This window comes from Aulonocara sp. 'chitande type north' Nkhata Bay, linkage group LG14, assembly GCF_057382095.1.
Source record: "Aulonocara sp. 'chitande type north' Nkhata Bay isolate Kocher_YH1m ecotype deep benthic linkage group LG14, A_spYH_male_GT1.1, whole genome shotgun sequence".
Lineage (NCBI taxonomy): Eukaryota > Metazoa > Chordata > Actinopteri > Cichliformes > Cichlidae > Aulonocara > Aulonocara sp. 'chitande type north' Nkhata Bay.
In genome coordinates this window covers 24682777-24698707 of record NC_141357.1, presented here as the reverse complement: position 1 = coordinate 24698707, position 15931 = coordinate 24682777, and the positions used below count along the sequence as shown (strand labels likewise).

Genomic DNA, 15931 nt, shown 5'->3' with positions numbered 1-15931 from the left:
AACTGTCTTTGATGATGTTTGTTGCTCTGTTGAGGCAGTGGGAGGAATAAATGTCCATCAGAGAGAGGAGAAGGCAGCCGATGATCTTCTGTGCTGCCTTGACTACACTCTGAAGCCTCACTCTATCTGCCTTAGTGCAGGTGTAGGTGTGCCCAATGAAGTGGCCATTGAGTGTATATTTTCTACTGCTTCTGCAGCACATTAAACTTCAGTGCTTTGCTGTGACAAAGCAAACATGTTTTATTTATTACTGTTTCTCCGGATTTTTAAGTCTTCTGACTCTTTAAGGATTTAAGTTTAAATCAAACCTTTTAAACTGATGCATCAGAAACGTGTAATTCACAAATATAATACTTTGACATGCAGTTATTATTTATACTTTGGTTCTTTGTAAATTACCACTATAATATGTGTTCTTACGATCCAAAATCCTGCCTCTGAAAACAAAACAGACATATATACAAACTGAAAACGCACAATAAACCCCAAACACACCATTTTTTCTGTACTAACTCGGGAATTTTTAACCTTTTCAGACAAATACACCTCATGTACACATACATGTGACATTTTCCTGTTAACAGGATAGTTTACTTTGACTGTAAAAGTTGCTTTTTTGTGTGTTTTGACCCACTGTTATGACACACTTCTCTGTCCCGCCAGATTTGAAGTCCCGCGATGTTGATTGGCCGAGATGCCTGTCCATCTCTTCACTTCCGTGGTGACGCATTCCGTACAAATAGGAGGTGAGCGGGTTTTCTGGGGCTCTTTCGCGCGCTTCTACAGCAAGCAGTCGGCGAGTTAGTGTCCAGCAGCTCGCTGTGATCCCGCGAACAGCTTCGACTGTACCTGGAGAGCTGCTCACACCCCCGTCCCTGAGACAGAGACGCCTGAGCCCGCCAACATGCATGTGATCAAAAGAGGTGAGCGCTGCGATGTTGTAGCAGGCCTCGGTTAGCTTCGTGTGGAGTTACCGGTGATTCTGTCTGCTGTGGGGTTACATCATTTAGCGACAGGCTGGTTAACCTGGACTAGTGAGGAGCTGGTTAGTGCTGCACCGTCCCCCTGACGTGGAGGTTAAACGTGTTTAAGTGGTGGTGGTGGGGTCGGTTGTAGTTTGACAATATGGACTTAGTCTTTGTCTTAAAAGAGGCGCCAAAAGTTTTTATAGCCTCGCAGTGTAACGTCATAAAGAAGATCTATAAACCCTTACAACACCTCCTCTTTGAAGGTAGTTTTGACAGTGTGTTCAGAGTTTGATCTGAACTGTAATGTTCAAACCTTACAGTGTTGAGCAGGTCTTGGCGATGATTGGGAGAAAGAACTCCCAATCATCAAGAAGAGAAATCGGTTCTTTTCCTGTTAGGAGGGTTCAGGGAGGGGCAGCCATCGACTGGTTGGAGGATGAGGGGAGATGGAAGGGAAAAGGAGCAGAGGGAGGAAAAAATAACAACTAAACAAGAGAAGAGTGTAGAAAAAAGATTAATGACAAAACACAAAGAAAAACGATTAATAGAGACTAAATGCATCATAGGAAGAAACTTTACTTTTGGGTTGAGCTTCATCTAAAGATATGATTGTCATCTTCATGCCTTTTTGAGCCTCAGTGTAGCCCCTTGTTATCTGAAACAAGCAGGTTTAGTTTTCTGCCTTTTAAATAAACTGTCCTGTGATTGGTGCTGTGGACTCTGACTCAGCCCAAGACCAGCCTGCCATTTTTCCAGCTTGTGTAGTTATGAGGGCCCAGACTTGGTTGATTCCTTTATGAGGTCAGATCCCTTTGGTGACGGGATCACATTTATCTCTGGATCTAAGGTTCAGGCCAAAGTTCCACCTGCTGACAAAATACAACCAATCCTGAATTTGGTGGTTGTACCTACTGCCTATCGTACCCAGGTATTGTCCTTAGCACATGACCATCCATGGTCAGGACATTTGGGGGTTAACAAGACCTACAGCAGAATTCTGAAACATTTCTTCTGGCCAGGACTGAAATCTGATGTTGTTCAATACTGCCGTACTTGCCATGTATGTTCATTTAAGAACATTATGACTCTCTCAGGTAGTGAATTTTTTTTAAATCCTCCAGTAGCATTAACTCGCTCAGAGACTCATAATCATCACCAACTCTGTTAGCAGCACACCACTTATCAAAAAGAGCCCCTTTTTCATGTGCAAACTCCACATATGTTTGACTGCTGGACTCTTGTGGTTCCTAAATTTCTGCCTGTATGCCTCAGGTACCAGTTCATAGGCACGTACAATTGTTTCCTTCAACACTTCATATTTCATGCTCTGTTCTAGCGAAAGTGAAGCTACTACCTCCTGAGCTTTGCCCGCTAATTTACACTGAAGTAAAAACGCGTTTCTCTATTTTTCAGATGGACGCCAAGAGCGCGTCATGTTCGACAAAATCACATCTCGCATCCAGAAGCTTTGCTACGGACTCAACATGGAGTTTGTGGACCCAGCCCAGATCACGATGAAGGTCATCCAGGGTTTGTACAGCGGCGTCACCACTGTGGAGCTCGACACGCTGGCGGCGGAGATCGCTGCCACTCTCACAACCAAGTACCCCGACTACGCCATCCTCGCAGCACGCATCGCCGTCTCTAACTTGCACAAAGAGACGAAGAAGGTGTTCAGCGACGTCATGGAGGACCTGTACAACTACATCAACCCCCTGAACAAACGCCACTCCTCCATGATTTCGAAAGACACACTTGACATTGTTCTTGCAAACAAAGACCGCCTTAACTCGGCCATAATCTATGACAGAGATTTCTCCTACAACTTCTTTGGCTTCAAGACTCTGGAGCGCTCCTACCTGCTAAAGATCAATGGCAAAGTAGCTGAGCGTCCGCAGCACATGCTCATGAGGGTGGCTGTGGGAATCCACGGGACGGATATCGAAGCAGTCATCGAGACCTACAACCTGCTGTCAGAGAAGTGGTTCACCCACGCCTCCCCGACCCTCTTCAATGCTGGAACCAACAGGCCGCAGCTGTCCAGCTGCTTCCTGCTCGCCATGAAGGATGACAGCATCGAGGGGATCTACGACACGCTGAAGCATTGCGCCCTCATCTCCAAATCAGCTGGAGGGATTGGCGTGGCAGTCAGCTGCATTAGATCCACGGGGAGCTACATCGCCGGCACCAACGGCTGTTCCAACGGGCTCGTCCCAATGTTGAGGGTTTACAACAACACAGCGCGTTATGTTGATCAGGGGGGCAACAAAAGACCCGGCGCCTTCGCCATGTACCTGGAGCCCTGGCACTTCGATGTGTTTGACTTCCTGGAGCTGAAGAAGAACACGGGAAAGGAGGAGCAGCGAGCCAGGGACCTGTTCTACGCCCTGTGGATCCCTGACCTCTTCATGAAGCGGGTGGAGAACAACGAAGACTGGTCCCTGATGTGTCCGGCCGACTGCCCCGGGCTGGATGAGTGCTGGGGGGAGGAGTTTGAAGAACTCTACACCAGATATGAGAAGGAGGGGAGGGTGAAGCGTGTGGTGAAGGCTCAGCAGCTATGGTATGCAATCATCGAGTCGCAGACAGAAACCGGGACGCCGTACATGGTCTACAAAGATGCCTGCAACAGGAAGAGCAACCAGCAGAATCTGGGCACCATCAAGTGCAGCAACCTCTGCACGGAAATCGTCGAGTACACTAGCAAGGACGAGGTGGCGGTTTGCAATCTGGCCTCTGTCGCTCTCAACATGTACGTCACCCCTGAGCGGACTTATGACTTTAAAAAATTGGCATCCGTGACCAAAGTAATTGTCAGGAACTTGAACAAGGTTATCGACATCAACTACTACCCGGTGGAAGAAGCCAGGAGGTCGAACATGCGCCACAGGCCGATAGGAATCGGGGTCCAGGGATTGGCTGATGCTTTCATCCTTATGCGTTATCCCTTTGAAAGCCCCGAGGCTCAACTGCTCAACATCCAGATCTTTGAGACTATGTATTATGCCGCTTTGGAAGCGAGCTGCGAGCTGGCCGCCGAGCTCGGCACCTATGAGACGTACGAAGGCTCGCCGGTGAGTAAGGGCATTCTCCAGTACGACATGTGGGAGAAGACGCCAACGGACCTGTGGGACTGGAAGCTGCTGAAGGAGAAGATCGCCAAACATGGCGTGAGGAACAGCCTGCTGCTGTCCCCAATGCCCACGGCCTCCACCGCCCAGATCCTGGGCAACAACGAGTCCATCGAGGCCTACACAAGCAACATCTACACCCGCCGGGTGCTCTCGGGGGAGTTTCAGATCGTCAACCCCCACCTGCTCAAAGACCTGACAGAGAGGGGCCTGTGGAATGAGGAGATGAAGAACCAGCTGATCGCTAACAATGGCTCCATCCAGGTAATCATCAGCAGGGAGGAAAACCATTAAAGATGACAGACATCTCTAGGTTCCAGCTTCTTAGGTGTGAACTTCATTCTGTAGACTAAAATATTGATTCCCAAACATTTCCTTTACAGGAAAAGATAAAATGCCACTTAACTGCTTTTAAATATATACATTTAAAGCTTCAAGACTCTTGAAAAAAAGCATAATGAAATTAGGCAATACTCCATCTCTTTGCTGTTTTTCATCCTCTTTCATCTTGAATAATTAGTCTTCTAGTTCATCAATTAAAAAACTAATTTCGATTAGGTGCCACAAAGTAAATCACTGAACAGTCAAATATTTAGAGGATCCAAAGCAATCTGTGAAAACACAAAGAAGGAAATCCGTCATCTCAGTCTAACATTCTGAAATGGTCCAATTATTTTTGTAACTATTTCGTTTCCACAGCAAATTGTTTCTTCCTGTTAAAGGGGAGTTTTTCCTCCCCACTGTCACGCAGTGCTTGCTAGGTCATCTGTTGGCGTTTTCTCTCAATTGTTGTCGTTAGCTTACAAAATAAAGCACTGTGACATGAGTGTTGTTGTGATTTGGTGCTACTTAAATAAAATTGAATGGAAAATGGTTTTAAGCATCACATTAGCCCTAAATTCTGGTCTGTGTCCCAAATACCATCAGCTGAGAAGTTTAAGATGTTTTAAGCTCAGGTGGGGTTTTTTTTTTTTTCTTCTTGTTTTTACTCCTTTGTGTTTGAACCTGAAACTTTAGTTTTAATTATTTTTTTAATTTTGACAGAACATCAATGAGATCCCAGATGATCTGAAGCAGCTCTACAAAACCGTGTGGGAGATCTCACAGAAAACTGTAGTCAAGATGGCCGCCGACCGTGGGGCCTACATTGACCAGAGCCAGTCCCTGAACATCCACATAGCAGAGCCGAACTACGGCAAGCTGACCAGCATGCACTTCTACGGCTGGAAGCAGGTGAGTGTCGAGCTGCACGAGGAGGAGTGAAACCTCACCGTGAAGACATGTTGGGGTTTAAAATAACTCCGTCTTTCTCCCACCGCAGGGTCTGAAGACTGGGATGTACTATCTGAGGACCAAGCCTGCCGCCAACCCCATCCAGTTCACCCTGAACAAGGAGAAGCTGAAGGAGGCACAGCCGGCCACGTCCTCGGAGCAGGAGATCAAAGAGCGCAACACGGCGGCCATGGTGTGCTCTCTGGAGAACAAGGACGAGTGCCTGATGTGCGGCTCGTAAACGTTTCCGACCTGCTGAAGCCCTGGATCTTCTTCCTTGACTTAAAGCTTCTTCCACTACAGTTCAGAGTTAAATCAGTATTGTATAAAGTAAACTTCCTGTCGACTCAAAGACAGAAAGCACTTACTGTAAAATACATTTGAGACTTTTTCTAACAACTTGTGTTGATTGTGTAAAATCTGTTTCATTGACGCTTTGTCTGCTATAAACAAAATGGACTGAATGTGTTTGTTTGTTTTTTCTTAGTTGTATTCACTGCTGTGACAAAATTGTGCCACACTTAACAGAACTGCAATCAAGTGTTTATGATAAAGAGGGGTGATTACTTTTCAAACAGGGTCTGGTAGGTTCGGTTTTTTTATTTTTTATTTTTCTCCTCAAATGAAATTTAAATACAGAATTTAAAAAAAATAATAATTTACTCAGGTTCTTTATGTCGGACACCGATGGGAGAGACTGTTTTTACCAGTTTATTAATGAAAAATGTACTGATTAATTCATTTAACCAGGAACCTAAAAATGAAAACGGGGACAGACAGCAAAAATTTTTTTTTTTTCAAATGTACTGTTAATGCAGCAAAAATCTGCTTCATGTTTAAGTGAAAAACATTTTCTTTACATACACAGAATTTACTAACTCCTTACAACCCTGCAGTCGTTTTCTAAAATCTGAAACTAAAAGGTTATTTTTGAACCGCAGCTCAAAAACTCAAAGACCAGAAACCAGCAAATGTTTTGACTTATTTTTAATATATTTTTTTTATAAAACAATGAAAACATAATTTACACTTTTAAAATGTACACGTTATTACAACCCAAAGAAAACCAAACCCTTGCTTCAGTTATTCCTGCTGAATGCAGGAAACATCGATGGAAAGAGGAACAATGAGGCTTGAGGAAAAAGTAAAGGAAGGAGGAATTGAAGAGAAAACAGTACCCTCTCATCTTCACTATTGTCTGCAACAGTGACCAACATGTCAAAAATAAATTATAAAAATATTAACAACAAAAAACAAAGAGAATAACTGGTCGCACAATATTACCAGTAATAATGCATTATTGAATTTGTTCAATAGGGGTCCTTGTGTATGCTTTAAATAGCTTAAAATTATACATAACAAGATTTATATATATATGTAAAAAACAAACAAAAACAACCTTGCCCCTTTTACATCAGCAAACTAAAGATTAAGACTAGAAGACACTAAAATCACAGCTACACCTGCAGAGCTGTGTGGATGGAGGACATCCTGCTAACAGGAACCCGACTGAAGCTGCTTAAAGACAAAAAATGACAAAGGAAAAACTGGGATGACAACAACCCAGAGAAGGAGGCGGTGGGTTTAAAGCGGGTGCTGCAGAGAGAGAGAGAGAGGAGCGGGGGTGGGGTGAAGAAGGCGTTAGTTATCCTCCGGGGTCAGTGACAAAAAAAAAGAAAAAAAAAAAAGGTTTTATTTGGCTCTTCCAGCAATTTGAAACATCCTGCTGCCCAAAAACATTTAAAGGGACAACGGTGCAGACAGCAGGGTGACGTCTGTCATCATCAACCCCCCCCCCCAACGGTCGAGTGTTGTTAACAGCATCCTGAGGAACCTGAGTGGAAACTTTAAACAGATCCAGTTAAAGAGAAACCTCCTGTTTTATCAGAGAGATGAGAGTGCAGTACAGTTTTAGCAGGGCGAGGGGGTTGGGGTGTACTGTCTATTCACTGCCAGCATTCAAAAATATGTTTCTGTATGAAAAATACAGTACACAGTATCATTGAGAGCACTGTCGCAGTATAAAACACAAGAAAAGTCCTCTCAAACAAGCACATCTGTCCTGATGTGACGGGCTTTCAGGTACAGTACATGTTTCCTGTGAGCGCGCTCAGCCGGAGACGGAGCTTCACTGGATCACAAATACATGAAGACTTGAGAACACTTTGAGAAAATACACTTATTTACTTTCTTGGTGAGGCTGTTGCACATGCTTTATGCACTCCAGTTCAGTTTGTGACGTCTTAAAACACAAAAACAACAACCGGCTCGCTCTGCTGCCCGACACACGAAATCATAAACAACACAAGGTTTGTTAAAGGACGTCGGCTAGAGGTTACAGCGATGTGATGGAAGCAATTTGATTTCACAAAAGCAAAAATAACATGACGTGTGTGAGCCATCGAATCCCCTCATAACTACCAGCTCTTCTGAGAGCTGCCAGGAGCGAGAAGTTGGCTGATTTTTAAACATTTCTCCAGTTTTACAGTAATCCAGCTACAGCAGTTGGTACGTCCAATAAAAAAGGTAAAAATGAAAGTTTATTCGCCATGCTTTATTCCCCAAAACACAAACAATATGGTCAAAACTGGGCTCATGTGGGGCTACGCCAACCACATCACTTCAGAATAAGCTCTTCACCAGAAAGCAGGTAAGTGTAACTCTCAAAATTCTGCAACTAAAACCAAACAAAGGACCCGCTTAAGGTTAAAGCAACCATCATTTCATTCAGGTCTGAGATGATCGGGCACTGCTGAGGACGCTGCTCTGTGTGGGAGATACGACGCCGCCACGCTGGCGAGCTCTGCGACCGTTTGCTCTCGGCACACTGATGGCTTGATTCACATCCGTGGGCCGCCGCGGGTCACCCGTGTAAACGGAGGGCAGGAAAACGAGGCCCACAGGGTTCAGATTACAGTAAACAGGTTTGTTCATCACTCCGCTGTCCACACACACACACACACACACACACACACACACACACACACACACACACACACACACACTTACTTTAGTACGTCTCTTATACAATATCAGTACATTGTCGATATAACTGATATATGAGAATTGTACCACACAGGCATCTATCTACAGTACCACGTCTGTAGAGCTTCCTCTCTTCTAGTGCATTCTGGGAGATGCAGTCTTATTTATTTTTTTGGCTGATTGGCTGCAGGAACAGTATTAGGCCTCTCCAGGTGATGTAGTGTTCTCTAAAACAGTCAGGATCTCCACTCCTGCTCGCTCCTCCGGCATAGTAGCAGATGTATTTACACCGTGTGACAAATATCCAGACGTCAGTTAGAAAAATAAACAGGCTCAGAGCAGGGAGCGTGTAGAGAGGGAGGTTCTCTACTGGAAGGGTTTAAAAAAATCCAGATCATCTTTTTCTCTCTGGTTTAAGGCAGCCCAGTGGAAGCTGAGTGTGACATCTGCCGCCCCTGTGAGTGCAAGGAATCATGGGAACTGAAAGCCCCTCCCTCTGGCCTGAACCTCACTCTCTTCCTTGGCTGTCGGTCACTCCCTCTGTGAATCGGCTAAGGAGTGAGCCTCGTGGTCGCTGCCCGGCTTGTTGAGATTGGTCAGAAGCACGCTGAACTTGCGCAGCTGCTCGCTGGCAGTCTGGCTCTCCACCTGCAGCCGCTGGTTGTTCTCTCTCAGGTTGGCCATCTCAGCGAGTAAGACGACCTTATCTTGCTTCTCCTGTAATAGAGAGGAGGAGAAATAAAGGCAATGTTCAGTTATCAAAGACCAAATAACATCTGCATGGAGCCACAAATACATGTGAGCCTCATAATGAAAGTGATGCAGCTTTTAAACATAAATCAACATCAGCAACACATGTAAATCAAGTCTTTAAGAAGACATGACTCCACAGTCACTTATTATCGATTATTTGGTTCTTTAACCTCAGAGGGTTCCTGCTTTAGAGAGAAAAACAAAAGGCTCTCACTTTCTCCAGGTCATTGTTCAGCTGCTTCAGCATCACTTCCAGGTGGTAGAGCCGACCGGACAGATCGTTGGGCACCTCATCGCTGTAACACACACAAACACACCTGGCATTCGTTACCGTGGATCCAGTGATTACACACATAAAACACCGCTGTGATGTGCACGCCGCAGGTAAACAGACAGGTTTTACTGGTTTTATTATGAGGATCCGAAAGCTCGTCATCTTCAGTAAAAACCTTTTTTTTTTTTTTTATAAAAGTGTGCTGCTCACTGGCAGGACAAACAGCCTCTCTGGTGCCACAGAGTTAACAAACTTTTAATTCTGGTGAAAACGCTGAAAAGAAGATGCTGATAAACTACCACCAGGTGGCAGTAGTGACTTATGAAAACCTGAATATTTACAGGCGCTCTCTGCTTCTTTACAACATGTTGTTCTGGATCTCTGTAACCGAGGGGCTGACCTACCTGCTGAGTGTGGGCGTGGTCCGTGGCGTCTGAGGAGTCTGAAACTGGACTGGACTAGCGGCCGGTCTCGTGTCTGGACCTCCGAGCTGCGGGTCAGTCAGCGAGAACAGGGAACCCGCTCTTTGTGCTGCAAAATAAACACATGATCGTGCTTTTAAAAAGCCTTTTCCACGTAAAGCACATCCCCAAAAAGAAAAGGAGTGCTCTAAAAACCTTTCCTGGGAAAAAAAAAGTGGTAAAAGAAGGTAAAAAGCAACCAAATCCCAGCAGCCACATAAAACGATCCTCTGGGTGCAAAAAAAAAAAAAAAATATATATACGAGTCTAAGCACCGAGGCTCCACTGAATGATTAACAGTCCAAAATTTTTTCCAGGTCCAATAAAACGATCGGTGTGGCTGCTCTGCCAGATGTTACAATAAAGTTAAACATCTGTGAAAAAACAGGGTTTATGGGGTTTAGTGGAGTGAAGTTAGCAGTAGCTTAGCGAGTGATAAGGAAGTTTTTTTGTTGTTTTTTTTAAGTAAAGCACTACTTCAGCTTTGCATGTAAAGAAAAGCAGAAAACATAACAGTTAACATAGAAAGCTGTGCTGCTACAAACACATCAGCACTGAGAGGACGTAGACTGCTCAGGGTTCCTAACAGCCAGACGAATGTTCAAAGATCTGACATGACTCCATGTCCATGTCAGCACGGGTGAGGTCGGGGTCGATATTTCCGGGAGACTCTTGTAGAGATGGTGGTTACCTCATCACTCACAAATCAGGTTATGTTACATTTAATACTGAAATATCCACCCTCACCTTCGTACGCCTTAGCAGCGTTGACCAGGCTGGACCACTCGAGTCCGCTGGCTGTGTCAGGGAGGGGCATCATGCCGGGGTCGAGCCTCCTCAGAGGGGGGAGCTTGTCTCTCACTTCGGTCAGAGAGAGCTCGGATGCAGAGAGCGGCACTGAGGGGCAGCAGAGTCATGATTAATGATCTGAACACAATCACAGCAGGTTTGCTTTAGTCGCTGCAAGTCACTGGGAGGAGAATCGAGGCACTCACCCTTCTTGCTCTGCATGTGGTTGGAGTGGTTGGAGGAGCCGGCGTGTTTGCGTGTGGGCAGCGTGCAGGTGAACAGCACATCGCTGGGAGTCGTCTGGTTCTCAGAGCTGGCGAAGCCGGCGTCCCTGCGTCCGCTGCACAGCGACTCGTCGGAAAAGGTGCGCTGCAGGGGGCGTCTGGGAGACTGCAGGGAGAAAGGTCAGAGGTCAGAGCTGTGTGCTCATGAGAGGAAAACAGATATCATCCACCAGCACAATGCTCACAGGGTCTCTCTGCGGCGTCTCCCCCGGGTTGTCCATGATGATCAGTTTCTTCAGGTCGTCCTCGATGCTGCTCTTGTACGTCCGTCGTGGCGAGCGCAGGTCCCTCAGTGACGCTCGCAGACGAGGTTGTCCAAACACGTTCTTTGAATTTGTGTCCACCTGCCTGGAGACACAAGATATGAGAACAAAACACAAACATACAGTCTTCCTTTATTGAACACTGCTTCCTGCCTCTTTCCACGGTAAGAAACTATGTTCCACTTTATTCTGCCTACAGTATCCTCCAGTGTTTGTTGGTCCACTGCCACTCACAGGAGAGTCAGAACTCTTTGGATGGTTTCGAGTAAAAACAAACACGTGTTGAAGGATTTCACTTTGTTTAGGAGCGATCACGCGCTCCCCGGGTGGATGGATATACGGACTTGGAAAGTTGTTCCGATCACTTTGTTTTGTGGATGTGATTTTAAGTAACAAAGTGAAAACGAGGCAGATGTTACAAAGTTCATGGCCACTGTGCGGGCCCAAGTTTGACTCCACGGATAAAGACACAAAAAGCCAAATGCCTTCAATTTCATTGATCAGCGCTTTAAAAATATGAAATTTTAAAACATAATTTGCACTGTTAATCACACATTTATGTCCACCATCCTTTTGAGTACGAGGTCATTTATATGATTATTTTGGTATGAAAGGAGGTGCCTAAAAATAATTTCTATCCCGGAAGAAGAACCAAGCATCAGAGCAGATCCGCTGAGGCTGTCGCTCTTACTTCTTGCTGTTGCTGCTGTCGGAGCTCGATGCTGTAGTCGAGTTTGAAGGAGAGGGGTTGGAGTCTTCTGCATGCCAACCGCTTGGTGTGCTCTTGCCATATGATGACTTGGGGGCGGAGCTGGACAGAGGGGTGGAGCTTAGCTTAGCTGAAGTGGGCGTTGCGGTAGAGGCTCGGACAGGCCGTGGTTTCTCCACTGGAGTTTTGTAACCCTGCGGTGTGTAGGCCCTGAAGGTTACAGAAAACAGACAGGAAACATGTTTGTTGTTTGAATGAGGACAAACATTTAAAAATCATTTGTATTTTGACTGCATCAATTGAACTGAAACACATCCTGTGCTCAGACAGGGGTGATTTTTTTTATGAAATAGTAAAATGTGTCAGTTTAAATATCAGATGTTTTCTACGCTCTAATGTGAATATAGTATGGGTTTATGAGCTTTCCAAATCATTGAATTCTTTTTTTATCCACATCTTAAACAATGTTCTGGCTTTTTAGGACTTGGGGTTACGTGTCTCGATCATCATGTGACACATCGCATGCACAGAGTACAGAACAAGAGCTGCTGGGACTCAGAGTTTCAGCACGGAGTGACCGAAGCGGGTGGAGGTTTGTGTGCTGAATCCCTGCGTGGATTTATATCACAGCCCTGACAGTTATAAAACCACGAGAGCAAGAGATCACATGATGATCTTTATGTTTGACAAGGATTAGACGGCCATAATCCTACTTTTTCTCTACATTTAGTTTAGTATTGAACATTTTCAGTCATGTGATGATGCTACATAAACTAAAGACTGATAAAAACACTCTAAAGTGATTAATAAGCACATGAATCTGAGCCTAAAACTGTAACATTCACTCTATTCTGTGACAAAACAAATTTCCCACGTGTGGGACTAATAAAGGTTATCTTATCTTATCTTATCTTATCTATTCACTGTCCATGGGGCCTGGCATTCTTACAGGAAAAGGATCAGCAGGCGATGCATCTCATCAGGAGTTTGTCACTTACCTGGGCTTGAAAGCATCCATTTTATCAGCGCTGGAGCCAGGAGGAGGGAACGTCCTCGTCCTGTACCCTTTGTTCTGATTGGCCGCAGCTGGTATAATGGGCGAAGACTCTCGTCTCTTAGCCTCCCCCCCGCTGCCGCCGCTCCTTCCCACCGACAGCTCCGGGATGCCACTGTAGGTCGCAGAGCTGTGCATGGCCTTGTGGGACTGGCTGTTGGACATGTTACTGTGGCGACCGTTTCCGTAGTGGGTCGAGGCGTCGATGCCGCTATCGTTGGATCCGCCCTTGTTAAGGAGGTCGGGGTCAGGATCGGCCGGCTCACCGAGGCAACCCACGCCTCCTCGCTCTCCAGGTGCGCCTCCGTCGAACCAGCGCTCGTCGCTGTGGCTGCTCGAGGCGTTACTGGACAGGGTGTTGCTGCTGGAGTGGCTGGAGTACTGAGTCTCACCCTGCGGAGGACACAGAGTCAGAGGAGCTCAGCGAAAAGGCGAAAGGTGGAAAGAAGAGAGACGCAGTGTTGATGTTGAGTCTGACCTTCGAGTGTCTGTTTGGAGAGTCTTTCCCCGGGACATCCTGTCTGGGCATTCTCCTCTGCCCCCCTCCACCACCTGGTCCTCGAGACGCTGGGACATGCCAGAGAGGCTCTGCATCCAAACACACACATAGACAGACACTCTCAGGATTATAACAAATCACACTGAACGTCCACGGCTGTCAAAGAGGATTAAATACTTATAGCACATTTAAACACTGACCTCCCCCCACACACCAAAACCACACTCAGCAGCCTCTAGTCTGAGCAACAACTGCACTCTTTAAAGCAGCATGAAAACAACACATAAGAAGAGTACATATCTATAGAATAAATGGAAGTGAGAAATTCTGTAAAAACTGTAAAAAAAAAAAAAAACCCCCCACTACATTACATACAAAAAGGAAATGGGATGCTGAAGTACGCACAGAAATACCACCGGAAATATGCAGTGAAGCACATTCAGCAACAAGTTAAAATTCATGGAACTGAATAAATAAATTATAACTGAAAGTTATAATGTGGTACACAAGCTAGGACTCATTTGCACATACTCTGGATTTGTCCAAATTCAGACACATAATAATGTCTCTGATGCCCTCAAGAAGATATTTCGCCAAAATCTTGCAAAAGAGTCCAAGATCGCATTGCTCAGGGGTCAGCTAATAGATATCTTATACGACTACTATTGACAGCAGGAGTTAAAAGCACTATCAGCATATCAACCATATGATTGGATGTTTGGGAAATCTGATAGAATAACATACTACTTAGGGCTTCAGAAAGGCTTGTTTATCAGCAGATAGAGACCTATTTATTAGGACATTTAAACAATAATGTGAGACTTTTACAAGTCTCTGTTTAGACGTCAGCAATGAAAATATGTAGGGTGATGTTTAACTGTTTTTAAAAACCAAACCAATAAAAAACTCATTTTTTGCTCCTTATGAGATTTTACATTATATGTTACATAAGAGTAGACACATACAAGTGAGTTCAACATTTACTTCTGAAGGTGGTGCTGTACCTGTTTTGCTGCGCTCCATGGTACTCTCCTGACTGGTAAAGCCTGACGAAGATTCTCCACTGGAGAGGAGGTCCACACCGAGGTGAGGATCATACGGCAGCAGGGGGCGCTGTCCTGTTCCAAATCTATATGAACCACAGGAGAAACATTAGTGAACACATTCGCAGGGATTTTCCCGGTCCCTGGAGCTGCATATGTTTAAGGTGACGAGTCTGTTCTACCTTACTAAACAGAAGTCTGTGAATCCTCCTGCTGTTTCTGACAAAAATTGCATTTTGTGTTGCTCTGCTCTTTTAATCAGTCCTGATGTTATAATTGGTGGAAGGTCAAAACCCTTTTTCAAATAAAATAAGATGTACAGCTACTCAGACATCACGACAGAAAGGACACACTCTGGAATAAAACTCCCCAGCTGTAAAAATATAACGTTTCTGACTAACAGAGAACATTTCCAGCTTCTGCTTTGCATCCCTGTGGCGGTTGAATAAAACAAGTTTTTCTGGTTGGGTGAGATGTTATCAACCTCCACAGTGTGAGGAAGAGCCACCCACACAACAGATCCTTCCTCTGGGAGACTGTGTGTTCATACACGTCTAACTGCAGACCTGGTCGTGCCGCGCTATTCAGCCTGCGATTTGAACCAATATATTCCACCTTCAGCACACAAAGCATTTACGAGTAAAACCAGACATGTTTGATCAAGATCAAACGAGTGACAGTGGAGAGCTTGCAGAGTAAAACACCACACACCCACACACACCTGTCGGGTGAAGGTTTGTAGCGCACAAAGGGGCCCGGTGAGATTCCAGGTGGTCCCATCGTGGTGAGACTGACCAGGCCGGAGGGAGGAGAGGAGAAGCTGGCTGAGGGGTTTCTGTAGGGCCTGTCGCCTCCTGCAGGAGACAGGCTGTAGTGGTTCTCTGGGTAGCTGACCGGCCTGAAATACACAAAGGACGGTGGGTAATCGAGAGAAACAAGCGTACTACAGAGAGGTGATTGATACATAACACAAATAAGAGAGATTTAAAATAACTGAGGACTAGTGTGTCTGTGTGTCACTCAAAAGAGCAAAACAGACTGAAAACACAATGAAAACAGCTTAAAATGTGTTGTTTTAGACAAACACCTGGAACCAACTCAAGTTTAAAAAACTAGTATTGACAGTTTTTGGGGAAAAAACTTCTTTAAGTGGAATAAAACCACACAAAGACTTTATTGTTTCCACTTTTTAGGTGGTTTACTATCAATACAAGTTTACGACCGTCTGGCAGGCTTATACGGTGCAGTAATCACACGAGTTAGCCTGAGGGCTTTTGTTACTTCACACATATCTGCCTCGGAAAACCCTGATGTGAAATGTTATATAGAAGGATTTCAGGAGCCGTGCACAGGAGTTCCATCATATTTATGGTTTTTGTATGAAGAAAACATCCTGATGACAGGACTAAGCAGGTTTTCTTGGAGCAGTCACAGTTCATGTTCGGT

General features: G+C 45.2%; 2 protein-coding genes across 4 annotated transcripts in view; one reads left to right on the top strand and one right to left on the bottom strand.

The window, feature by feature from the left end:
• Positions 1–709: 709 nt before the first annotated feature.
• LOC147314644 (ribonucleoside-diphosphate reductase large subunit) lies at positions 710–5833 on the top strand. The gene is made up of 4 exons (XM_086261725.1): positions 710–923; positions 2382–4363; positions 5144–5332; positions 5421–5833. Exons 1-4 carry the CDS (start codon positions 905–907, stop codon positions 5610–5612), a joined length of 2382 nt encoding a protein of 793 aa, XP_086117851.1. The 5' UTR covers positions 710–904; the 3' UTR covers positions 5613–5833.
• A 510-nt stretch (positions 5834–6343) lies between these two features.
• sipa1l3 (signal-induced proliferation-associated 1 like 3) overlaps positions 6344–15931 on the bottom strand; it is an 89613-nt gene continuing 80025 nt past the window's right edge. For 2 of the 3 annotated variants that reach the window (XM_086261721.1, XM_086261722.1), the window contains exons 14-24: positions 15207–15383; positions 14447–14571; positions 13422–13531; positions 12888–13336; positions 11872–12099; positions 11103–11265; positions 10840–11023; positions 10592–10741; positions 9788–9914; positions 9324–9405; positions 6344–9073 (exon numbers count right to left, since the gene is read on the bottom strand). In XM_086261721.1, coding sequence (XP_086117847.1) covers positions 8888–9073; positions 9324–9405; positions 9788–9914; positions 10592–10741; positions 10840–11023; positions 11103–11265; positions 11872–12099; positions 12888–13336; positions 13422–13531; positions 14447–14571; positions 15207–15383 — 1981 coding nt within the window. In that variant the 3' untranslated portion in view covers positions 6344–8887. The remainder of the gene's footprint in view (positions 9074–9323; positions 9406–9787; positions 9915–10591; positions 10742–10839; positions 11024–11102; positions 11266–11871; positions 12100–12887; positions 13337–13421; positions 13532–14446; positions 14572–15206; positions 15384–15931) is intronic. The other variant, XR_015124696.1, reaches the window with a different exon arrangement.

Bases quoted from the DNA above. Each gene is read 5' to 3' on its own strand.
- LOC147314644 (XM_086261725.1), top strand. The intron at 4,364-5,143 runs GTAATCATCAGC...TAATTTTGACAG, and splicing joins CTAACAATGGCTCCATCCAG to AACATCAATGAGATCCCAGA. The intron at 5,333-5,420 runs GTGAGTGTCGAG...CTCCCACCGCAG, and splicing joins ACTTCTACGGCTGGAAGCAG to GGTCTGAAGACTGGGATGTA.